The sequence below is a fragment of the Melanotaenia boesemani genome, chromosome 2 (genome assembly GCF_017639745.1).
Source record: "Melanotaenia boesemani isolate fMelBoe1 chromosome 2, fMelBoe1.pri, whole genome shotgun sequence".
Classification (NCBI taxonomy): Eukaryota; Metazoa; Chordata; class Actinopteri; order Atheriniformes; family Melanotaeniidae; genus Melanotaenia; species Melanotaenia boesemani.
The window spans coordinates 40,823,085-40,847,656 of NC_055683.1; the positions used below are offsets into that span (position 1 = coordinate 40,823,085).

General features: G+C 47.2%; 4 protein-coding genes across 6 annotated transcripts in view; 2 read left to right on the top strand and 2 right to left on the bottom strand.

Annotated features, from left to right (window-relative positions):
- The window catches only part of LOC121651301 (rho GTPase-activating protein 27-like), a 56,544-nt gene extending 56,377 nt beyond the window's left edge, over positions 1–167 (bottom strand). The window contains exon 1 of the mRNA XM_042003384.1: positions 31–167. The gene's annotated coding sequence lies outside the window, so the exon portion shown is untranslated. The remainder of the gene's footprint in view (positions 1–30) is intronic.
- LOC121651305 overlaps positions 1–24,572 on the bottom strand; it is a 543,600-nt gene that overhangs the window by 267,186 nt on the left and 251,842 nt on the right. The gene's annotated exons all lie outside the window — the stretch shown is intronic.
- Positions 1,549–18,041, top strand: LOC121651486 (sterile alpha motif domain-containing protein 14-like). 2 transcript variants are annotated; one of them, XM_042003727.1, is made up of 12 exons: positions 1,549–1,891; positions 10,689–10,738; positions 13,119–13,276; positions 13,369–13,485; positions 13,597–13,783; positions 14,310–14,409; positions 14,652–14,720; positions 14,799–14,955; positions 15,678–15,797; positions 15,886–16,041; positions 16,184–16,982; positions 17,902–18,041. In XM_042003727.1, exons 2-11 carry the CDS (start codon positions 10,702–10,704, stop codon positions 16,337–16,339), a joined length of 1,257 nt encoding a protein of 418 aa, XP_041859661.1. In that variant the 5' UTR covers positions 1,549–1,891; positions 10,689–10,701; the 3' UTR covers positions 16,340–16,982; positions 17,902–18,041. The 2 variants fall into 2 exon arrangements, with proteins under 2 accessions (XP_041859661.1, XP_041859669.1); XM_042003735.1 differs by lacking the exon at positions 1,549–1,891 and having other exon boundaries at positions 10,653–10,738.
- Positions 18,701–24,572, top strand: part of LOC121628376 (NACHT, LRR and PYD domains-containing protein 3-like) — a 29,037-nt gene continuing 23,165 nt past the window's right edge. The window contains exons 1-4 of the mRNA XM_041967421.1: positions 18,701–18,763; positions 21,562–21,614; positions 23,404–23,688; positions 24,036–24,074. Coding sequence (XP_041823355.1) covers positions 21,569–21,614; positions 23,404–23,688; positions 24,036–24,074 — 370 coding nt within the window. The 5' untranslated portion in view covers positions 18,701–18,763; positions 21,562–21,568. The remainder of the gene's footprint in view (positions 18,764–21,561; positions 21,615–23,403; positions 23,689–24,035; positions 24,075–24,572) is intronic.

Here is a 24,572-nt window from a genome sequence, read left to right on the forward strand (position 1 = left end):
TAGATAGATAGATCGATCGATCATGTTTACCTGCAGTAAAAGCCAGATCCAACCATCCTGCCCCAGTTTTCTCCTCCTTTTCCTGAAGGGTTGATTTTCAAACAGGTTCCTGTGTCTTTGGCCCCTCCTCTCCCAACCTGCCAGTCCCAGCTTGTCCTCCTGTTCCTCCCCCGCTTCTCCCTCTACATCCTGTCTTACAGAGGAGCTCTGCAGCTCAGTCTCTGCAGGTCCACGTCGCCCTCTGGTGGCCGTCTGCAGGCGATGCATCCATGCCCTGCAGCTCATCTACATTCAGCTCAGTCTGGTCTCCAGTAGGTCAGGCCAGTAAAATAACAGCATATTAACCTATAAATAACGTTTGTTTTGGTACAAGGAAGTACATTATCAATATATTTACATGATGTCTATCCTTTTAGAAAACATTATGAACAACCTGAAATTTCTGGAGAAAAATAAGTAAAAGTTCAACAATATTTTTTCCTTGGTTGCATATTTACATGTTTATTCCAACTTCAAGATCACCATGGATCTAATAAACCAGCTAACATTTAAACCGGGAACCGGGAAGTATCTGTGAAGTTTTATGTTAATCTGGAAGTTCTTTTAAATGTGTATACATGAAAATTTTTACATGTATGTGGTAATTCTGACCACCAGAACTGACCCAGCTCGTGAGCACAGGGCCTCATGGACCTGGCAGTAACGTATGGGCGAAGAAGCCCTCTGATGCAACCTGCTGCCTGTCCGTGGGGAGTCAGTAGAAGAATCTCAGGTCTTAAATAAACCGGAAGCCAGTGCAGCAGCATCAAGGTTGAAGTCGCGTGTGAAAACTTGCAGGATTTGGTCAGAAGCCTGTCAGCAGCATGTTGAGCAACTTGCAACCGTTCTACAGATGAAACACAAGCATGAATGATGATTTTATTTCAGGATCTTACTCTGGCTGAATATCTCAGATAATAACAACTGGAATGAACCAGAGACTTGACATGAGCGCCCAGAGAAAAACCAGAACCAAAGACTTAGACATTTTCTCTGCTTGATGCCAATAATCTGAACCGAATATATTTTTATCTTCCCACATGGTTGTTTAGGAAATGAGAATCTGCATCAGTCGTGGTTAAATAACTAGTTGCAGCTGGAACACCATCATCCATGCAGGAATCATCCAATAGGAGCTCATAGCTGTAAGTTTAGACAAATCCAGTTTTTATTGCCAAACTCTGTAGGTTCAGTCAAACTCCAAACAGACCTTTTCTTTTTATTCTCCTGGAAAGAATGTCATGGCCTCCTCCGTTCCAGAAACGGATTTAAAATGGCCAAAATCTCCCTGAGAAAATCATTTCATGTTGTCAGATGTTCCTCCTAATACACAGAAAACCTCTTTTGTTAATTAATCAGAAAACAGATTTCATGTTTAATAATCGTTATTTTTCTGAATCATTTGTCTGTTTTTCTGTCATTTCTTTTTTTATTCATCTTTTTTTGAATCACTTCATTCTCTTGTTGATTCTCCTGTTTGTATTTTCCCCATCCCACCATCTCTTTCATCCAATCCTCGGTCTCTCCTCCTCCTCCTCTTCATTGCCGTCCTCCTCCTCCCTCCATCAGCTGTCCTTGGTGCTGCTGCCTCAGATGGAGGCTGCAGTATTCTGCTGAGTAGAGGTGAGCCAGCATTCACCCGCTCTGCCTGCAGCCGTCAGCAGCCTGAGAGTCCCTGAAGAGGAAACTACAGCTCCCACAATCCTCTGCTGCTGCTCACACTGCTGCTCTGCTGGTGTGAAGCCTCGTGGAACTCTGGGTGTCGCAGTCCTCACCGACTGGCTGCTGCTGGAGGCAGAGGGAGGAGAGGGTGACGTGCCATGACAACAGTCAGAGGGAGACGCTCAGAGGGGTGAGTACGTCTGTTTGTTTACCGACTGGATATTTATCCGTCTGTTTTTCATCATTGTATCGTCTGCTCTTCATCCTCCATCTTCTCCTGTCTCCTGTTAAAAATCCCCCCCCTTCTCTGCCTGTCTGACGCTGCATTTTCCTCCTCCAGGAACAAGCTGGGCTTTATTGTGTTTAACTCACTGAATCAGTGTGTCTGCATGTGTGTGTGTGTGTGTGTGTGTGTGAGCATCTCCACCCAGCCTGAAAAGCAGCCGACACATTGGCCCATGTCGTCTCCTCATGTAGAAGATCCGAATGTTGTTAGGAGCTCCAGAGACTGGTGCTCAGGACATAAATAACATTACACAAAACACAAAAACCAAGATAAACAGACATGAAACACACACAAAAAATGATATACAAACTAAAGTTAACACACAAATCACAAAAAACTAAGAACTAAAGACTGAAGTCACGACATGAACCACAAAAACCAAGAAATACAGACTAGCGTTGCAACACAAAACATGAAGAATCAAGAAACACAAGTTAACTCGAAACACAGAAACCAGGCAATACAGACGGAAGTTATGACATGAATAAAAAAAACAGTATATAAAGACTGAGGTCACTGCACGGCACAAAAAAGTGGCGCAAATCAAAAGAACACACTGACATTCAGCCTAAAGGCAGCAAGAAAACCTTTTATCAGAACAAGATCCGCAATGCTCCCAACACACGACATGTTCATGGTGTTTAACTCTCTTCTATCTCCACCACCTGCTCAGCCTCCCACTGTGCTGACTGCAGAAAAACCCACGACCTGTCCTCTTGATCCTGTTCCCTCTGACATCCTGCAGAGCATTTTACCTACAATCAAACCTGCAGTAACTCATATTATCACCTCCTCTCTTAAATCTGGTGTCTTTCCTTCTGCCTTCAAGCAAGCTCGGGTTCCCCCACTGCTGAAGAAACCCACACTCAACCCAGCCCAGGTTGGAAACTACCGGCCGGTCTCATTTTTTCCATTCATGTCTAAATTACTAGAGCGTGCCGTCTTCAGTCAGGTCTCACAGTTCCTCCAAGACAACAACCTGTTAGATCCATATCAATCTGGATATAGGCAAGGTTACTCTACTGAAACTGCTCTCCTGTCAGTTACTGATTCCCTACGGGTTGCCAGATCTGCTGATCAATCCTCAGTCCTTATACTGCTGGACCTGTCTGCTGCCTTTGACACGGTCAACCATCATATACTGTTCTCCACACTCTTGGAGCTTGGTATCTCAGGATCTGTCCTCTCATGGTTTACGTCCTACCTCACAGGGAGATCATTCAAAGTATCTTGGCGAGGGGGCGTGTCCAGATCACATGGGCTGACAACAGGGGTGCCTCAGGGCTCGGTGCTCGGCCCCCTTCTCTTTTCACTATACACCTCCTCACTCGGTGCATCATTAGCTCTCATGGTTTCTCCTACCACTGCTATGCAGCTGACACTCAGCTTTTCCTTTCTTTCCCACCTGATGACACAACGTCTCAATGTGAATATCAGCATGCCTTGCTGATATCTCTGCATGGATGAAGGATCGCCACCTTCAGCTAAATCTGTCCAAGACCGAGCTTATTGTCTTTCCAGCCAGTCCTTCCTTACCGCCACAGATAAGCGTGCAGCTTGACTCCATCACGCTTGTACCTACATCTTCTACCAGGAATCTTGGTGTCATGGTAGACAACCAGCTGACCTTTAAGGACCATGTTGCCTCGTTTGCCGATTTGCTCTCTACAACATCAGGAGGATCAGACCCTACCCGACTGAACACACGGCCCAGCTCCTGGTCCAGGCTCTGGTCATTTCACGCATTGACTACTGCAACTCCTTACTGGCTGGCCTGCCTGCATGCTCAGTTAAACCTCTGCAGATGATCCAGAACGCAGCAGCACGTCTGGTCTTCAACCAGCCCAAAAGAGCTCATGTCACTCCGCTGCTAATCGCTCTCCACTGGCTTCCAGTTGCAGCGCATCAGATTCAAAGCTCTGCTTCTGGCTTACAAAACAATAACCCAAACGGCTCCGGTCTACCTCCACTCCTTAATCCAGAGCTACACTCCCTCTACCTCCACTCCTTAATCCAGAGCTACACTCCCTCTACCTCCACTCCTTAATCCAGAGCTACACTCCCTCTCCACAGTTACGCTCTGCCAGTGAAAGACGCCTAGTGCTCCCACCACAAGGTGGCGCCACATCAGTAGCTAGACTCTTCTCCTCTGTTGTTCCCCGGTGGTGGAACCATCTACCAAACTCCGTCCGATCCGCAGAGTCCTTATCCACTTTTAAAAGCAAGCTAAAGACTCAGTTGTTTAAGGAGCATTTCCACACTTAGCTTAACTCTTCTACTCAGAATGAGGTAGAAAGAATTGTCCAGATCTTTGGCTCAACCAAGTACTGAAGAAGCTGCTGCACTTATGCCCAAGTTGATATTGTGTGATGAAATCGTGATGTTTGTATTTAAACAAAATGGCTTACAAAAAACAAACAAACAAAAAAAAAAAATTATAAACACTTCCTCGAGCACTACATGACAGCACCTGGTCCACCTGGACTCAAAGCAGTCTGACGACCACTTAATGATGACGTCCTGCTTGTGTTGTTCTTACTCTCAAATGTAAGTCGCTTTGGATAAAAGCGTCTGCTAAATGACTGTAGAATAGAATAGAATAGAATAGAACAGAATTCAACAAAAACCAACGATATGTAGAGATGAAACACACACAAAAATAATATACAAACTAAAGTAACACAAATCACAAAAAAAGAGAACTAGACTAAAGTCAGGATACCAATAAAAAGACATCACAAATACAAAATTAAGTCACGACATGAACCACAAAACTCAAGAAATAGAGACTGAAGTTACGACACAAAACACAAAAACAAAGAAAGAAAGAAAAAAAGAAAGAAACAAACAAACAAACAGACAATCAAACAAACAGATAGAAATGAGTACATGAAGCACAAACCCCCCCAAAATACAGAAGTTACGACATGCAGCAAAAAAACAAAAAAAACAAAAAAAACTAATTCAGACTGACGACATGAAACAAAAACATTTCCTCAGGGAGCCCAAGTCCAGTCCTCGAGATCTACTATCCTGGAACTTTTAGATGCAGAAAAGGCTCAGTTCCCTCCTCCACGTCATTCAGCTCTGCAGCCGCCTGGTAACGAGCCAGTCATGTGATCCAGGTGTGTTGGGGAAGGGTTGCATCTTTTTTTTCTTTAACCTGTCCTGTCCAGCATCATAGCAAGCAGAATGATAATCTGGTTGCTGTATCGTGCGGAACAAATATCGTGCTGAACAAGGGAAAGGTTGCATCTAAAAGATACAGGATAGTAGATCTCGAGGACGGACTTGGGCACCCTGCTCTGAGTAGATTGTAATGATACCACATGACCTGTGGGGTGAGGTGTGCTGTGTAGCAGTGTGTTTGTGTGTTACAGATCTGAAGGATGTCAACGTGTGGATATGATATCAGCTGATGGCCTGTCTGTGGGCTCTCTACCTGTATGTTACTGGTCTGTTGACCTCTTGCTCTGTTTTTGTGATGTGGTTACTAAATCAAAGATGGAGGACAACACATCCCTGATGGATTGAAGAGAACTTCCAGTTCTGATGTGGTGTGACGGTCGGCCTGAAAGCATCCTGTGTCGTGATGAAGCAGCCTTGCAGGAAGTGTTGGGCCACCTTATGAGCAGAGAGGATGATGCTGGTAGTGAGATGCTGACGAGGCAGGTTGATGTGCAGGAGGGAAGCCGACCAAGAAAAAAGTAGAGAGAAAATGCTTTAACACCAGCCCCTCACCCAGAGGAGGCTCCAGTTTTAGTTTCAGCTCTGTACCATCAGGTGTTCACAGATCTGGACTGGAACCAGGACTTGGAGGCATCAGCAGAATGAACTGGGTCAGCAGCGTCAGCTGAGGGCTGTGGTCTCCCTCCTGACTTCCTGCCACGGGACCCTAACCCCTAACCCTAGCCCATCAGTCTGTGATTTCTGCTCCGCTCCTAATGAGGCCTTTCATAGGCCAAGTGGGGGGAGGAAGAGGAGGAAGAGGAGGGAGCAGTACACAGGGACTCAGATCATCTTTTTTTTTTTTTAACTTGTCCTGTCCAGCATCATAGCAGCAAAATGATAATCTGGTTTCTGTATCGTACTGAACAAATTTGCTCTGCCAAAAGATGGAAAATAGCAAAAAGAACAAAAGAAGAAAGGAGACAAAAAGATCACAGACAGAAGGAAACGACCTTCAATCCACACCATCACCAGACAACAAACTGTTACACCTGTACATGAACACACCAGAACATTTCCTACAACTTTTACAAAAACAGAAACACACACACAGAAAAAACAGGGCTGCTAGTCATTAAGAGTTTTCAAATAATAACCAAATCAAAAAGACATAACAGCAACCAGATACTAACTCACAGGAAAAATAAAAAGAAGAATTATCTCTTAGTATTAAAACCCACTGGACACCTCAGTGACTGTCAGCAAGCAGAGGATGAGGAAGAGGAGTGATCAGTGATGAAGAGTGGTGAGTGAGATCGTCTAAATGCGACCACGCCTCCATGGAGGCCAGAGGCAGACCAGGGCAGCCCAGAGACCCAGGCCCTCAGCAGCAGACCTGGAGCACCAACCCAAGCCACCCCACCATGAAGACGACTCCAGCCCCACCCGAAGGGCGGCAGAGGAGAGCCCCCCACAGGCACAGGTCCCAGTGGGCCAAGATCAGCAGCCGCCGGCCCCGCTAGGGACCGGCCACCCAGGGCAGCCCAAGCGAAGGGCCCAGGGCCCCAGGAGCCCAGAGGCGGCCGCCCCACCCCCCAAAGGCAGAGGGCCCGCAACATGCCCAGGAGGACCAGGCCCCCCCCAGACATCCACCCGGCGTAGGCCAGCACACACCCCGATGTTCCAGCCACACATCCCGGGAACCAGAGCACCATCGACCCCCTCCCCCCACCTACTCCAATCTGCACCCCATATAGCCCCAAACTCACACCCTCCCCTGTGCCGTACCCACAATCACTCACCACCACACAGTCACGCCACACACAACCCACCCACCATGCCCCGTGGGGGACACCCCAGGCAGACCAGAGGACAGCAAGCCCCAAGCACCCCCCCTTGACCCAACCCCCACAGAGCCAGCAGCCCACCAGCACAGCCACCCCGGGAACCGGCCCCTGGGCAACCACCTCCCCCCGCTCGCCCCCGGCCACACACAGGGGGGAACAGGGGTGTGAGAGGTCCCCAATACCCTCTCCCTCCCCGCTCCTGACTGTTTAGGTAGTGTGTGTTGCATGCAATTAAAATTGAGGGGCAATTACCGCAATGACCCAGTAGCCGGGCCACCTCAGATCATCTTTTAATGGCCGTCTACTCAACTTTTCTGGGAGGCTGCAGGTTTTCACAGAATATGGAGAGAGAGAGATCAGTCCGCAGGAAGATGGATCACCAACCAACCAACAGTTTGATTAAAAAAACGTGGTAAAATGAATTTTTATCAAACTTTGTTCTTTCTGTTTGAAGCTGAAAATGAACCTGGAGTAAAGTCTGCTCCTCTATCACACATCGTGTACTGGGATTTCCACCCTCAACCATCTCCAGGGTTTCCAGAGATGGTCTGAAGAAGAGAAAACATCCAGAGCAGCAGTTGTCTGGACCAGGATGCAGCAGAAGACACACCGGGTGCCTCCTGCCAGCTAAGAACAGGAAACTGAGGCTACAATTCACACACACTCACCAACACTGGACAATAGAAGATGGAGAAACGTTGCTGGTCTGATGAGTCTCCATTTCAGCTCCACATTCAGATGCTCGGCTCAGAATCTGCTGGAAACATCATGAAAACATGGATCCATCCTGCCTTGGATCAACGCTTCAGGCTGCTGCTGGTGTCATGGTGGGGGGAGGTTTTCTTGGTCCACTTTGGGCCCCTTAGTACCAACGTGGCCTGGTTTAACCAGCACAGCCTACCTGAGTATTGTTGCTGACCATGTCCATCCCTTTATGACCACAGTGGAGCATCTTCTGATGCTACTTCCAGCAGGATAATGCACCATGTCACAAAGCTCAGATCATCTCCACCTGCTTTCTAGAACATGACGATGAGTTCACTGGACTCCAACGGCCTCCACAGCCACCAGATCTCAGTCCAGTAGAGCAGCTTTGGGATGTGGTGGAACGGGAGATTCTCATCATGGATGCAGCCGACAAACCTGCAGCAACTGTGTGATGCTGTCATGTCAACATGGAGAAAACCTCTGAGGAAGGTTTCCACCACCTGCTTCATCTATCACACCAGGATTAAGGCAGTTCAGTGTGAACGGTTTAGTTTGTGATCCTGTTGCCTGTTTTTAGTGTTTGAACTGAAAGGTTTGTTCTGTAGGTGTTTGTCCACGTTTCCACTCAGACTGCAGAAGGATTTACATGAGGGGTCACCAACTCCAGTCCTCCAGTCAACTCTGTTGCAGCAGGGAAACACTAAAACCTGCAGGATGGCAGATCTGGAGGATTGGAGTTGGTGACCGCTGACTTACACTCTGTCAGGAGACACTGATATTTGAAATGATCCAAACTGATGGAAGGGTTGGTCTGATGGTCTGATGCTCGCCATCTGAAAGTAATGTGACACCAGCTGTGACGTTAATGGTGATGATGCTGCATTAGCTTCTCTCTAATGATGTCAGCTGATGCGGCTTATGGTCCCAACGCCGACCACGAACATGGACAAAGCAGGAAGTGGCTATTTGTTTGATTTAAACAAACGTATGGGGTAGTGTGGCTCAGCAAGGTAAAGCGGTCGTCCTGACACAAAAGGGTTGCCGGTTCGATCGTCAGCCAAGTCGAGTTCATGTCGAGGTGTTCTTGGGCAAGACACCAAACCCCTACTTGCTCCTGATGGCTCGAAGTTGAGCGCCTTGCATGGCAGCTTCCGCCATCAGTGTGTGAATGTGTGTGTGAATGGCTGAATGATATGTAAAGCGCTTTGGGTATCGTTCTAGGTACAGTAAAGCGCTTTATAAATACGGACCATTTACCATAAACCAGCTCGGCTTTACTGTTAGATGGTTCTGACAGCACTTTCAGTACACAGTGTTCTCACCCGGTTCACTACGTTCTCACCCGGTTCACAATGTTCTCACCCGGTTCACAACATTCTCACTCGGTTCACAATGTTTTCACCCAGTTTACTATGTTCTCACCCGGACCACGACGTTTTCAACCAGTCCACGACATTCTCACCCGGTTCGTAACGTTCTCACCCGGTTGATAATGTTCTCACCCAGTTTACTATGTTCTCACCCGGACCACGACATTTTCAACCAGTCCACAACATTCTCACCCGGTTGATAACGTTCTCACTCAGTTTACTATGTTCTCACCCAGTTCATAACATTCTCACTCGGTTCATAACGTTCTCACTCAGTTTACTATGTTCTCACCCAGTTCATAACATTCTCACTCGGTTCATAACGTTCTCACCCGGTTCATAACGTTCTCAACTGGTTCACAACATTCTCATGCAGTTCACTATGTTCTCACCCAGTTCATAACATTCTCACCCGGTTCACTACGTTGTCACCCGGTTCACGGCATTCTCACGCAGTTTACTATGTTCTCACCCAGTTCATAACATTCTCACCCGGTTCGTAACGTTCTCACCCAGTTCATAACATTCTCACCCGGTTCGTAACGTTCTCACCCAGTTCATAACATTCTCATCCGGTTCGTAACGTTCTCACCCAGTTCATAACATTCTCACCCGGTTCGTAACGTTCTCACCCAGTTCATAACATTCTCACCCGGTTTGTAACGTTCTCACCCGGTTCATAACGTTCTCAACTGGTTCACGACATTCTCATGCAGTTCACTATGTTCTCACCCAGTTTACTATGTTCTCACCCAGTTCATAACGTTCTCACCCAGTCCACGACGTTCTCACCCGGTTCACAACGTTCTCACCCGGTTCACTACGTTCTCACCCGGTTCACGACATTCTCACGCAGTTCACTATGTTCTCACCCGGGTTTCTATGTTCTCACCCAGTTCATAACATTCTCACCCAGTCCACGACGTTCTCACCCGGTTCACTACGTTCTCACCCGGTTCACTACGTTCTCACCCGGTTCACGACATTCTCACGCAGTTCACTATGTTCTCACCCGGTTTACTATGTTCTCACCCAGTTCATAACATTCTCACCCGGTCCACGACGTTCTCACCCGGTTCACTATGTTGTCACCCGGTCCACGACGTTCACAATGTTTTCACCCGGTTCACTATGTTCTCACCCGGTTCACTATGTTGTCACCCGGTCCACGACGTTCACAATGTTTTCACCCGGTTCACAATGTTTTCACCCGGTTCATTATGTTCTCACCTGGTTTACTATGTTCTCACCCGGTCCACGACGTTTTCAACCAGTCCACGACATTCTCACCCTTTCCACAACGTTCTCACCCAGTTCACAGGAACTGTACCTGGTTCAGAATGTTCTCACCCGGTCCACAACGTTCTCACCCAGTTCCCTACGTTCTCACCCGGAACACAGGAACTGTACCCGGTTCTGGTTATTTTAAGTCATGTGTTTCTATTTGAAGTTTTTATTTATTGTGACTCATCCTTGTTGCAGAACGTGGATCAGCTCTGGTTCTAGATGTTCTGTAGAAAGAAACTTTGGTTTCCATCATGGGGACCTTTTCTCCTTTAATCATTACCATCATTTGTTGGATCTTCATCGTCGTGTCTCTCTGAACAGATTCTGGTGAACCATGTCTGCCAGTCTGGACGACGCCGACAGCGTGTTCGGTGAGTCTCACGCACACACAAGATAAAAACTCACCATCATCGGTCCAATCAGGTCTGATCTGATGTGAACGCTGTAATCACATCACAACATTTACTGGTTCATACTTCATCTTGTCTGTTGGTATTCTCTCCATGGTGATCCCACCTGGTGGTCAGCATGACGTCTATCTGCCAAAAACGCCACTAGAAGCATCAGAAGCGTTTCTTTCCCCTTTGATTAGTAAAGAGAAAACTGCATTTACAGGACGACAGAATGAAAATGACCTCCATGCAGACAGAAAACACACACAGGACTGAAACCATGCAGTGTGCATGCCAGGCCTGTAGGGTGCGGTGAAACGCTGCAACCCAACATGCACAACACCCTGAAGACACAATAAGCTCTTGTAGAAAGGTGTGTTTAATATCTGGAGTGTGTAATTAGCGTGTTTTTTATGTGAGAGAACAAAAAGCTTAAAAAGATTCAGCAGCACAGGCAGAACATGGAGGTCGGCCATTGTTGTTGTAGTCTTCGTAGGTGTTTACACAGACAGGATTCCTCTGTTGCTTTAGGTAAATTTCCCTCTGGTGCCCCTTCTGAAACCTCTGTTACCATGGAAACGAGAGGCCAAACCTTTTGTTTTTCTTACTGTCTCGGCATCGATGTGTAAACGGTGTCTAAATATTGAAGCAGATTTTAACGTCAGATTATTAATCATTATTATTCTAGACTCAGAGATAATAAACAGACCAACAGGCTGCGGTAGCAGCAGTTCGGCTTTGCAGACTAACGAAACCTTTGCTGACGGACTGAACGAGCGAGCTGCTGTTCGTGTTAATGTCAGACGGAAAAAGGAAAGCTTCCGTCTGTTCTCACTGACGAGGCATCTTCATCCAACCACCAGGAGGAAGGGACGGTTATGCTGCTGTAAGAGGGACCAAGCTTTCCTGAGAACCTGCCTGCTTATAGATCAGGAATCTGGTCCTGATTCTTCCCAGAAACCTTCTGGAACCTTCAACCATCTGCTTTTTTCCCCCAGACCAAGAAATGACACAAAATGTAAAAGCGATTCAATAAAACTGTAAAAAGAGTCGTCATTGCAGTAAAAACGTCATTAGTTCTCATTTTCAAGTCTCCATTGGAGCTTTTTAGAGTTAAAATTGGCTTGTTCTCAAAACAAAGGGAGTCCACCAGGTCGCTGGTCAGACCAGGACCTGGACTGGACTTCCTGGAACTGATGATTATGTCATTTTGTTCTCTAGAAAGAATTCCATGTTTTTATTTTGGATTTCTGTCAACAGCTCATCGCTTTCTCTTTCTGTTCATATCATCCATGTTTTCTTCGTCCAGAGGAAGATTCTTTCCTCCACCTCCTCCCTTTCTTCACCTGATGTGTCTCCGTCCTCCCAAGTCTCCCCCGAGCCCTCCCCCACCACCTATCTATCTTTATCCATCTATCTCTCCATCTCTTGTAGTTAATGTCACTCCATCATCTCTCTGTTCTTCATCACTCTATCATCTGTTTCCTTGGATTTTGTTTTTCTATCAGTCACCTGATTTAAATGTTTTATTAAAAAACCAAAAAACTGTTACAGCTGATCTCCTTCTCCTCTTCCTCCTCCCTCCTCCTGGGAAATAAACCCGACACTTCGTATGGGGGAGAACAGACAGGAAGTCTTTATATCCTACAGTTTGTTCACATCCAGTCCCAGATAATGAAGATGCTGACAGAGGAGCTAACAATCATAGTTAAAACATAAATATGTTAAACTTTAAAAGAGTAAAAACAATGTAGTAAAATTAAAAAAAAATTATGTGATTGATAAATTTTGATTAATGATTGACTGAAGGATGGCTGCATCAGCATCATGTGGACAGGTGGGGACAGGTATACATTTTGGGGACAGGTCTACACTGTGGGGACATATTCACACTGTGGGGACAGATCTACACTGTGGGGACAGGTCTATGACGTGGGGACAGGTCTACACTGTGGGGACAGGTCTATGACGTGGGGACAGGTCTACACTGTGGGGACAGGGCTACACTGTGGGGACAGGTCTACACTGTGGGGGCATGTCTATACTGTGGAGGCATGTCTACACTGTGGGGACATGTCTACATTGTGTGGACATGTCTATACTGTGGGGACATGTGTACACTGTGGGGACAGGTCTACACTGTGTAGACATGTCCCCAGAGACAGAGTCCACTTTTCTGGCAGCAGATTTACATAATGCACCTGCCTCTCATGTGTTAAAATGCTGGGATAGGCTCCAGCTTACCCCCAACCTGTAATGGACTAAGCAGAAAATGAATCATCAGAAAAACTTGACCCTTTCAGCTCCTTCAGTAAACCACAGAACCAGAACTGAAACTGACTCCTGAATGTTGTTCTAGACCTGAACGAAGCTATCCCAGAGACCGAGCTGCTGGACAACAGTATCCAGAAAGGCCGAGCACAGCTGTCCGTCAAAACACGCAGGCACCGCCCCTCCAGGTCCCGTTACCGTGACAGCGTGAGCTCCACGGAGGGTGATGATGGTCTGGACAGGAAGGTAGAGTTCAGCCTTATAAGGATGAAGCTTCATTTAATATCAGATCAATAATATGTGATCGATTCAGTGATTATCACTCTGTGTGACATCAGGACAGTCCATTACAGTCCACCCGTTCACCTCTCCACCTGGCCATGCGTGGCTCCTCACCCTCACCTGATTTGCTGCTGTCCTCTCGAAGCCCCGCCTTCTCCTTTGACACATCACTGGTGAGACCAATCAGAGTACAGAAGAGATTTTAAATGTGTTGACTAATTCATAACAGAAAAGAACATGAACAATATAAATAATCTTCATCCTGCTTCATCTCATTCTGTCAGGGGCGGCACTCTCCAGAGGACGAAGACTCGTCATTGGCTGCTCCGCCACGGGGGCGGTACCATCAGCTGACCAATGCAACGTCACAAGAGGCTCTGGTGACCCCCAGCAGCTCACCATCTAAATCCTGCCCCTCCTCCGACTGCTCACCTGCCTATATGAGGAGGAACAGGAGGCCCGACAGTGAAGGTACACACACCTGGAGACACACCTACACACACACAGAAACATACCAACACACACCTGGAGACACACCTACACACACCTGGAGACACACCTACACACACGGAAACATACCGACACACACCTGGAGACACACCTACACACACCTGGAGACACACCTACACACACAGAAACATACCGACACACACCTGGAGACACACCTACACACACCTGGAGACACACCTACACACACGGAAACATACCGACACACACCTGGAGACACACCTAGAAAAGACATTGATGAAGACATTAATAAACCAGTAAAAGAAGCTTAAAATCATCCTGAAACGCTCGGGGAGTCCATGCAGCGGTTTTAGACCTGGTGTGATGTGGTCCTCTGGTCCTCGTCAGGACTCTGCTGAGTTGTGACGTAGCTGCAGGTCAGAGACCAGAGAGCAGGCGTTATAGTCATCTCTTCTACTAGAAGTAAAAGCATCAGCATCTCCGTGCTGCCAACTAATGGATCTGTTTTCTGTGTTTATATGTGTCACAGTGCTGGTCTCTGATACGAGTCGAGACTCCAGTCCAGCTAAACCCGGCGGTCCGACCGTCGTCTTGGACAAGAAGACAAAGAGACGCTTTCTGGACCTGGGGTGGGACTCTAACGTATACATCTGTGTAACTTCAGTAACAAACGTCCCATAAACGGGGCGCTAGTTCAGAAGAGGCCTTGATGAAAGGAACCCGGGTTTATGGGCTCATATGTAATCCAGAACAGGCTGGATGGAGGCAGGATGACGTTTGACTGGTTTTATTGATTGAAGTATTGATTTGATGACCAGCAAAGACAATGAGACGTTTCTGGTGGTCTAACTTCCTGCTCTCCGTGTCTCAGGGTGACACTTAGACGTTCCTACATCCGGGTGAGGAAAGATAAATCCAACAGGCTCTCTGTGGGCAGCAGGTGGGTCCTTCCTCCCCACACTTCACCTTTCCACAGAGTCATGGTGTCTCCTGTCCTCACCGTGTCCTCCGTCCTCAGAGAGCCGTCTGAGAGTCCGTCTCGGACGTCCGGATCCTTCGTCTCCTTCTCCTGGTTCACTGAAGGACGGGGGTCGCTGTCCTCCTCCGGGACTCCCCCCCGTTCCCCCCAAATCCCCCCACTGAGCTGCCAGAGACCCAGCAAATCCCATTCCCAGGTAGGAGCAAGCCCCTCATCATCATCGTCATCATCCTCACTCATTCACGCATCAGCTGTTCCGTCTTCTTCTACTTTTCTCCTCCTTCTTCCTCCTTGTGTACTGCTCCTGCTGCTTCTTCTTCCTCTTCAGCTCTGGTTCTGCTTCTGTGTTCGAGGAGCTGAACCCGGAAAAGTTTCCATCCTAAAACCTGCTTTCTTCTTCTACTGCTTCTACTGCTTTCTACTTCTGGTACTGTTGTTCTTCGTCATGGCCTTCATCATCACCTACTTCCTCCTCTGTTACTTCTTGCTCTGCTTCCTCTTCTGCTGCTACTTCTTCACTTTTAAACTCCTTCCTGGACAGCAGGGGCTCCGGTGGCAGAGCGGGGTGTCTGATGATGACATGGATGGAGGGAGGGTGGGATGGATGGGAATGAGAAAAATTTGGAGGCCTAGAATTGAGCCCTGAGGGGCACCATACTTCACACAATGAAAAAAAACAGAGTTTTTACTTTTACATTCAGGCCAGTTAAATGTGGCATCACGTAAAGCATCTGTAACTAATGCCCGTCCAGGATCATCATCACGTGTCTGAGTTGTGATGAAGAACCAGAACCAGGTTCAGGTCTGACCACAGTGAGAAATGTTTTTAGAAACAAACCAGCACCTCCTCCAAACTCTGGTCCGCTCTGCACACCAGAGGAAAACTAAAAGAGGAATCTTCCTCTCTTCCTCGTGCAGGAGTCGGCTCTCAGCGAGGAGTTTTCGCCTCCTCACACCTCCTCCTCCACCTCCCCTCCTGGTGAATCCTCCTCCAGATCCTCCCATCCATACCACACCCTGTCCCAGTCCTCCGACGAGGTAAAGCACAGAAAGACCAGAAATGTCTGTTTGAAATGAAGGTCCTGCAGGACTCACTGCTGCTCCTCTTCCTCCTCTTCCTCCTCAGCCCTGTGACGAGCCGTCCTCGGCGATGTCCTCCTGGACCACCCAGCAGGTCTGTCAGTGGCTCAGAGGACTCAACATGGAGCAGTACGTCCCAGAATTCAGTGCTAAGGACATCGATGGAGAGCAGCTGCTGCAAATGGACGGCAGCAAGCTGAAGGTGAGGATGAGGAGGATGGAAGGTCTTCGTCTCTGTAGACACAGGAAGTGTATTTAGCTGCTCTGACTTCTGCACTTGAAGCTGTTTGGTTTCAGGTCTTGATGTAAGACGGACGTCTCAGCTGTCCTCTGGTCCTCTGCAGGGTCTGGGCATGCTCAGTTCTTCTGATCGCAGCGCGCTGAAACGTCGCATTAGAGACGTCCAAACTGCAGCGGAGAAGGAGAGGAAAGCTCTGGAAAAGCTGGAGAAACAGAAAGAGAAGCAGCGAAGGAAAGACCAGGAGCAGCGCAGGAGCTAAATCCCACCACCAGGGGGAGGCAGAGGACCAGGACAGCAGGGAGGGCTCAGCACTATAAACTATCCTTCATTCATATGTCCAGCCTGGAAAATTCCTGGATGTAAACAGTTAAATGAGACGAGAAGACGAAGACTTGAAAAGTTATTAAAGATTGGAAACGTCTTAGGCTGCATCTTTATTTATAGTTGATGACTATGGAGGCCTTGAAGGGACAAATTTGGAACATGATGTTTCTGTTTCATCATCATTCAGCAAACGAGTTGAACATAAATATTAAAAGTTGCTTCTTTAATTTGATGTGAAGTCAGTGTGAAAACAGGAAATCCCAACCACAGGTCTGACCCGTGATGGTGTGTGTTACCTGTGTGGGACACTGGTGGTGGTCCTGCAGCATCCTCTGCATGTCTGGCTGGAAGAATCTGTACAAATGAGGAGGATGAAGGGGGTTTTGGTCGATTGGGTTCACCTACATGCCCAGAATCAGCTTCTCTCACCGAGTTAATGTCAAATTATGATTCTTTTTACAGCACAAGTAATAACTTTGTTGTTTAAGTGTTAAAGATGAACTGCGTCACTTTCTGACCTCAAAACTCTGCGTTTTGGACTCGACGTCTGTTCTCTCTCTGTCCAGCAGCGTCTCGAGGTGAGAATAAAAAAGCTAAAGTGCTTCAAAAGTGTCAACATCAGCACTTCTCTGACAGCCTGGTGGGAATTTCTCCAAAAGACCAACTCCTCAATAAAACCATGTAAACTCACACCCATCTGGAACAATCCTGATATCCTACTAATTAAAAATATGCTAAACTTTAACCAATGGATCAACAAAGGAATGAAATACTTTCAGCTTTTCATCCAGAACAGAAACATTTATCTTTTAATACTCTCTCATCACAATAAGGGATTAACAGCAACAGATTCTTAGAATATCGGGGACCGGGGGCTGCCTCCCCCCGGCTCAGGAGACCCTGCCTGGGCCTTGGTCGCCCTGGGCATGCCATCGGGGTTGGGCTGATCTGATGCCGGGCAGGTACCCTTGGGATTATGATGTGTCCGTAGGGACGAAGGGAGGGGTAGGGGGAAGGGGGGTGGCGGGGGTCCTGATGGGCAGTGGGTGGGGGAGGGGGGTTGGGCTCAGGGGGGGTGGAGTCTGCTCTCCTTCTCGCTCTCTCCCCTCCCACCGTGGGGCGTCCAGGCCACTGGTGCTCTTGGCCGGGCCGAGCCTTTGCCCTTCTGCCCTTGGGGGGTCCTGGGGAGGTGGGGGCGCCTACAGCGGCCAGCTGAGGGGTTGGTTGCCTGGGAGAGAGATCTCTCTCCCGGCTGTGCCCCTCCCTGAGCCCCTCTCCTCCCCCGCCACCCCACATCATACACACCACACACAGGGCTCGGTGGGGCGGGTGGAGTCGGTGGGTTTGGCCGAGTTAATGTCAAATTATGATTCTTTTTACAGCACAAGTAATAACTTTGTTGTTTATGTGTTAAGATGAACTGCGTCACTTTCTGACCTCAAAACTCTTCGTTTTGGACTCGACGTCTATTCTGTCTCTGTCCAGCAGCGTCTCGAGGTGAGAAACCACTTGGCTATGTTTTATTTCCAGCTGGTCCGGATGCAGTTACTCTGGACAACCAGGAACATAAATGCAGAAACTCTGACACCTCTAGAGTAAAAACGTCCAGCAGAGGTCTCTCTCCACTACGACACGGGTCTTATCTGCAGGTAAACAGTAGAAACAGAAAACTACAAGGCCACAGTAACATGTGCTGTTCATTTAGAACAAATGTAGAAATCCTCCTAAAAAGCTGGACTCAAAGCTCCAAAAGAACATTTCCCCTCTGTAAACGCTTTAGCTGGCGTTTGTGTCGCCAAACAAAAAGCTTCCACCTTCACTGACAGAGCCCCCGCCTCGGTGCAGCTTCGCTCTGAGAGGCTGTCTGAGCATGTGCAGCACACAGCTTTCATTACGGTGCATTTCATTTGCACACCTGGACGGCCTGACGTGTCCGGGCAGGAATGTTTGTACAAACACAGAAATGTTTCTTTATTTACGGAGGGAAGAAAAGAAGGAAGGAAAATAAAGAGAAGGAGGGGTGGCATCTGTTTACAGTTGAGTCATTAAGAAGTGAAGTTCTGCTTGTTTGCTTATATTTATAACCAATGCAGCCATTTTAACTACTACCATCAGTATTAATAACCATACTAATCATTATAAACTGCTAATAATACTCCAGACATACAGGTTATATAGATCTATATGATGTCGTAGAAATGCACAGCCTCCTCCTACCTGTCACTCACCTCAGGGGCATCTGTCCAATCAGAGGTGGCCAGGTTGTAGCTCCGCCCCTGCATGACTTATTCCCGGAAGCAGCTCACCTGTGTGTCAGTCTGTGAAAAGGAGCGTCTTCTTCTTCATCTCTGGACAAAGTGTAAGTCTGAGCTTTCCTCTCTGTTTCTGGGATGTTTGGAGAACTTGTTCACATCATGTTTCTATGTGCAAGATGTCGTTATTGTTTTCATTATTTTTAGTAGTTATGTTTACGTGTTTGTCCAGGTTTAGATGCATCCATTACAGTTCCGGTTCCAGTATATTTTATGGGATGTGTGTATGATTGAGTGTTCAGGAGGAGGGAACGTGGAAATGTTGCTGTTGTGTAGGAAAGATTCCAGCTATACACAGACCTGATTTCATTCTATTAATCTACACGGATGATAAAAGAATCTGAAGCTTAGTTTCCTGGAATTAAAGTGTCGCCTCCAGTGAAGTCATTCCATCAACTTCCTGCTTCTTCACACGGTCTTTTCCAGAGATCCTGGAATCAGATGTTTGTTTCCTGGAAAATCAGGCAGAAACAGGCAGAAAACTGGCAGAAACTAAGCAGGAATTAGGCAGAAAACAGGCAGCAAAACAGACAGGAATCAGGCAGAAAAAAGGCAGAAACCAGACAGAAAACAGGTTTAAAAAAAAAACAAGCAGAAATCAGGAAAAATTCAGGCAGAAAACAAGCAGAAATTAGACAGAAAACAGGCAGAAATCAGACAGAAACCAGGCAGAAACAGGCTCTGCAGAACAACCTGAACTTTAACATCTTAATCGTCAAGCATCAATGTTCTGAACAGCTACAGGTGGACACACCCTGACTGCAGTGTGACTGACAGCACGTTTCCATGGCGACCGTGTTGTTTTAATAGTAATTCTCATTCATCTGTCTGCAGCATGCTGGCAGCAGACGTACAGAACACGTCCTGCTGGTCGAGCTGCTCAATGACATTCTCCTGCCAAGTTAGGTTTTAGAAATCTCACATATGGACTAGAACCGGTGTACGGCGGTTTTTCATCCTACGCAGCTTTGGAAAGGAGGCTCCGGGACACTCCCTGCCCTCTGAGAGGTCCTTCGTTCTTTACCTGCTGGTGTGATCCGTGGTGGATCTGAACCAATGATGTGTCCATCAAAATAAAGTCCCGCCCCTTCTGAAGATCTTAGACAGGAATCGGTTCTTCTGGTTCACCACAAAGAATCGCTCCTAGAGCCGGCTCCTTAATGAACTCACTGCTGAGGTGGGTGTGTCTGAAACTGGATCAGGTCTGAAACTGGGTCAGGTCTGAAACTAGGTCAGGTCTGAAGCTGGGTCTGGTCTGAAGCTAGGTCAGGTCTGAAACTTGGTCTGGTTTGAAGCTGGGTCTGGTCTGAAGCTAGATCAGGTCTGAAACTTGGTCTGGTTTGAAGCTGGTTCTGGTGTGAAGCTGGGTCTCCTACCAGTTCCTGCTGATTGTGGTGTGATGGGAGCGTCGTGGTCTCTGGTTCTGGTTTTTCTGGTCTTGTGTGGAAGGTTTTGTGTGCTGTGGTTTCTGCTACCTGTCATTACTGAACCTGGACTGGTTCTACTCGCGTCCTGGTCCTCGTTATGTGTCCTCAGTGGATCTAAAGCCGTTGGGGTCTGCTTGCTGGATGGTCGTGTTTCCTCTCAGTGTCCTTTGTCCTAGTTGTGTTCTCTTATTAAAACCAGTTCTTACTGGTCCGCCTGCATCTGGTCCACGTTCCACCCGATCAATGCTGTAAAATCCTCTTTATCAGTGTTTCTGCAGCATTAAACTGTTTGTAGAGGAAAGTAAACAAGTGGATAATTTACGTATTTATGGAAATAAGTTTAAAATACCTCCAACAAAAACATTAATATTAGTACTGTAATAGTAACTATATTAAAACTTTACACTGACTATAGATGTTTGGAAATGTCTGAAATGAAATGACTAATAGTGACGCCTGCCAGCCCCTGATGGCTGGAGTCCAACATAAGGTGCAGGTCCCATCTTTTCTGAAGTAACACGAACAAAAGGCGCTTTAAGACATATTAGAGATAATACTGGTTGTTGTACGAATACAGGGATGGTTCCTCATCATGTTAGAGCTGCAGTTCTTAGAGAATGATTGACAGGAACCATATGAACCCTTTAAAGACGTCTGGGATGCCAGACCGTGGACCACAGAATGAAGCCACACATGTGGGCGGAGCATTTACAGCTCTGGCTGTAAACCTGCTCCCACGTAGAGCAGAAGCAAGGATCCCAGGCTGCAGGAGCCTTCCTGGGCTGCACGTCCTGGATTACTGGAGAACAGTTCAGAGCCGGCTCCCAGCACCCTCCTAGCGGTCTCTGCATGACCCAGGATGTTGGCCCCGCCCCGAACATGTAGAGGTAGAACTAAGACCGAGATCCGGCTGTTCAGGTTTTAAACAGACACTGAGCATGGATGAAGACATGTTCGGAGACGGCCTGCTGACGTTACTTCTGATCTGTAAATAGAGAACGGCTGATCGTCTGCATGTTGGGGGACTTTAACCACATTAGACCTGGTCCTGCTGAAAAGCTACAAGACCAGTGATATTTAAATCTGGACTGGATTATTCTACAGAACACGGTTATGTAGGGAGGCTGTAGACCCCCTCTGGTCCACTTTGTGTTCTTCAGGAACTTTCTCAGATCTGGAGTCCAGATGTTGAGACAGAAAAGTGGAGAAAAATTTAGAGAGAACCTTCGTGTCAGGATGGATTCTCTTTTAAAAGTCACAGATAAGCCGGTGTCACCATGGAAACCTCATTCATAGAGACAACAGACGTCCTCAGACCACCACAGAACCCGTCCAGAACACTGGACCCTAAACCAGGACCAGAGAGAACTGGGAATGCGTTGAGAAGTGATGTGACTCTGATTCATGATGTTTTTCAGAGGTGAGATGGAGACGTCAGCAGAAGACCAGATGGATCCACAACCTTCAGCAGGTAGGACTCAGACCACATGAAGCCCAAACTGACCAATCACAGCCCTCGTTGTTACCGTGTGTTGGAGGAAGTCCTCCTCAGTGGAGCTTCCTGTCATAGACTTTAGCTACAACATAAACCCTCAATACAACGTCATCATGGCTGAGCAGGAGGCGGGGTCACCTGTCAGTCACATGTCTGATAGCACGCTGTCCTCCACCAAGTCTTCTGACAGCCAGATCAACTCCTTTCCTTCTCCAAGTCTGCAGACGAGGGTCCACTTTTCATGGATTACAGATCTTTATTGTCCCTGTTACAGAACAATGACTAAGTTTAGCAGCAGGTTCAGAATGTAAACTACGTCTCTATAAAAAGGTCATATATATGTCCCAGGGCAGCCATGGCTACACATGTAGCTTACCACGTCTCCTTCAGTCTGTCCCACTCGGACTTAAGGCCCCCCGCCTCACCCGGGACATGGTTGAAGCTCTGCCGGAGATGGGAGGTAAAACTCTTTCTGACGGGACTCCGCCAGACGTTCCCAGCAGACCCTCACAACATGCTTGGGTCTGCCAGGCCTGCTGGAGAAGGAGTCCTATCGGGCCTTTTTGGCCTGAGGGACTCCAGAGCCACCATGAAACCAAAGCTGTCAGGGCAGAATGTGAAGTCCCGTTGTTGTCAGACTATGAATATTGAAATCCTCCAGCAGAAGTGTGTTTGGCGGCAGGGAACATAATGTGGAAACAAAGTCAAGAAATCAGCATTATATTTAGGTTGTTGGTACATAGCAGTCAGGATAGAGGGACCAACACCATGAACTTTCAGTACAGTACATTCACATTATGAACGAGAACTTGTGGGGGTCCCCTGTGTGTCTGGCTGTAAAGTATCTCAGGACCACCCCCCATGCCCTGAGGGAAGAGCATGGCAGATGAAGACAAAGCCATATGGGGTGGACAGGTTTGGTGTAATCACTGGTCTCACATCAGGCAGAGAAAATCAAAGCCGAGATCATTAACCAGATCACAGACGAGCTGAACCTTAGTGACGACTGAGCGGACATGAAGTAGCCTGTAGAAACAGTCGTAGAGGGGGGCGCACAGCTGGTGGGGGGAAAGACGGCACCTTCGACTGGTGACAGTTGGGATGGAGAAGGAAGGAGGGCGGACTGTGGAGGCCTGAGACAGCGAGGTGCAGCAGGGTGTTCAACCAGCATCAAAAGTACAAGACCGGGTCCACACTGCTGTTACTCTCCCGGACTGCTGCTTTTATGCACTTTTTAGAGCCTTGCCCCCTCATTTTCTGCATCAGTCCCAGATAACGTTACACCATTACTTTACTGAACTATTAAACTGTCTTAAAAAACGCTGACTCATCATTTAGTGATGCTGAGTCAGTCCCCATCTTCTTCTTCTAATGCAAACCAAGCAGAATTTAAACAGCAGATTTTATTGGATTACAGGCAGTCAGGCCTTCACTTCCACAACAAAATGAAAAAGCTGAAATCATTCCAGCAATAATGCCTCCAAACATCTCAAACAAACGTGGTCGCCCTGTTTCAGGTGTCTGCGACTGAAGCGTGGGTAAGGGTGCCCAGCGGTCTAAATCAGCTGTACTGGTGAATGAAAGGATAAATGAGTCCTGTTTCTGTCACAGTCAACTGAATAAATGATGCAGATGTGCACCTGCTGTACCAGCAAATGGTCCTGATTCAGACATTCTTTTTAAATTCCAGAAACCAGAAATGTTCAATGCTTTTACTGAAAGGACCAAAGTCTGACTTTCACTTGTTCTCTTCTCCTTCCTGTAGAAAGTAGAGTTTCCAAGATCCGTCCTGAGTTTGTGAAGAGGGTTTCATTAGAAATCCTTCAACAGCTCATAGATCACTTGGAAGGAGATAAAGTTTTAAATGCTAGTGAGAGAAAGGACATACTTGAGAGGAACCCAACCACAGAAGAAAAGGCCCGCGCCCTCATCGACGCTGTGACAAATAAAGGGAATAAAGCCTGCCAGAAGATGATAGAACATCTCCAAACCTGTGACATTTATCTTTCCTGTGAGCTGGGTTTGTCCTCTGATCCATCTGCTCAGAAAGGTAAGGCCATATATTCCTGTAATCATTTCTTTCTTTGCTCTTTTTGCTTGAACTGTTGCAGTGTCGTGGTTTTTATATTCAGCTGTATTTAAAGATGAGTTTATTTAGCTAACAAATGAATAATTTACATGCTTTACATAAGGAAGAGTCATTTACAGACCAGAATCTTTACCATGTTGGACCAAATATTAGATCAGTTGCTGCTGGAACCTCAGAAGAAGTCAAAGGTTCCAGCAGCCCCGGCATCTGTCTCAAGTCAGTTTGTGCTTTAGGGACAGAAGCTTAAAAGTCAATGATTTCTCACAATTAGAAAACATTCATTCTCTGAACCGCTTAATCCATTACAGGTCACGGGGACGCTGGAGCTTATCCAAGTATTTTAACAGGTGAGAGGCAGGTACACCTGGACAGGTAACCAGTCCATCACAGATAAGGACAAACAACCATTCACACACATTCCTCCTAGCTGAGGCTCGAACCAGCAACCTTCTTGCTGTGAGGCTGCGGTGCCAACCACCACACCACCATGCAGCCCCATTAGAAAACATTAAAAAGATGTCAGATCATACTGTTGACAAGATACCTTCCATTATCTCATAACTCCATCAATCAGGTAATGATCAGAGTTTTGCTCTCTGTTGTTTGGAGCAGCGGTGGCTCAGGTAGGAGAGCGGGTCATCCAATAATTGGAAGGTTTGTTGTTTGATACACACCCCCCTACTCTATATGTCATTGTATTCTTGGGCTAAACACTTTACCTTCCTATACCTTTTAGCATAGCGGGTGTATAAATGTGGCTACACATGTAGCTTACCACGTTTCCGTCTGTCTGTCCCAGGACAGCAGAGGCTACACGTGTAGCTTACCACGTTTCCGTCTGTCTG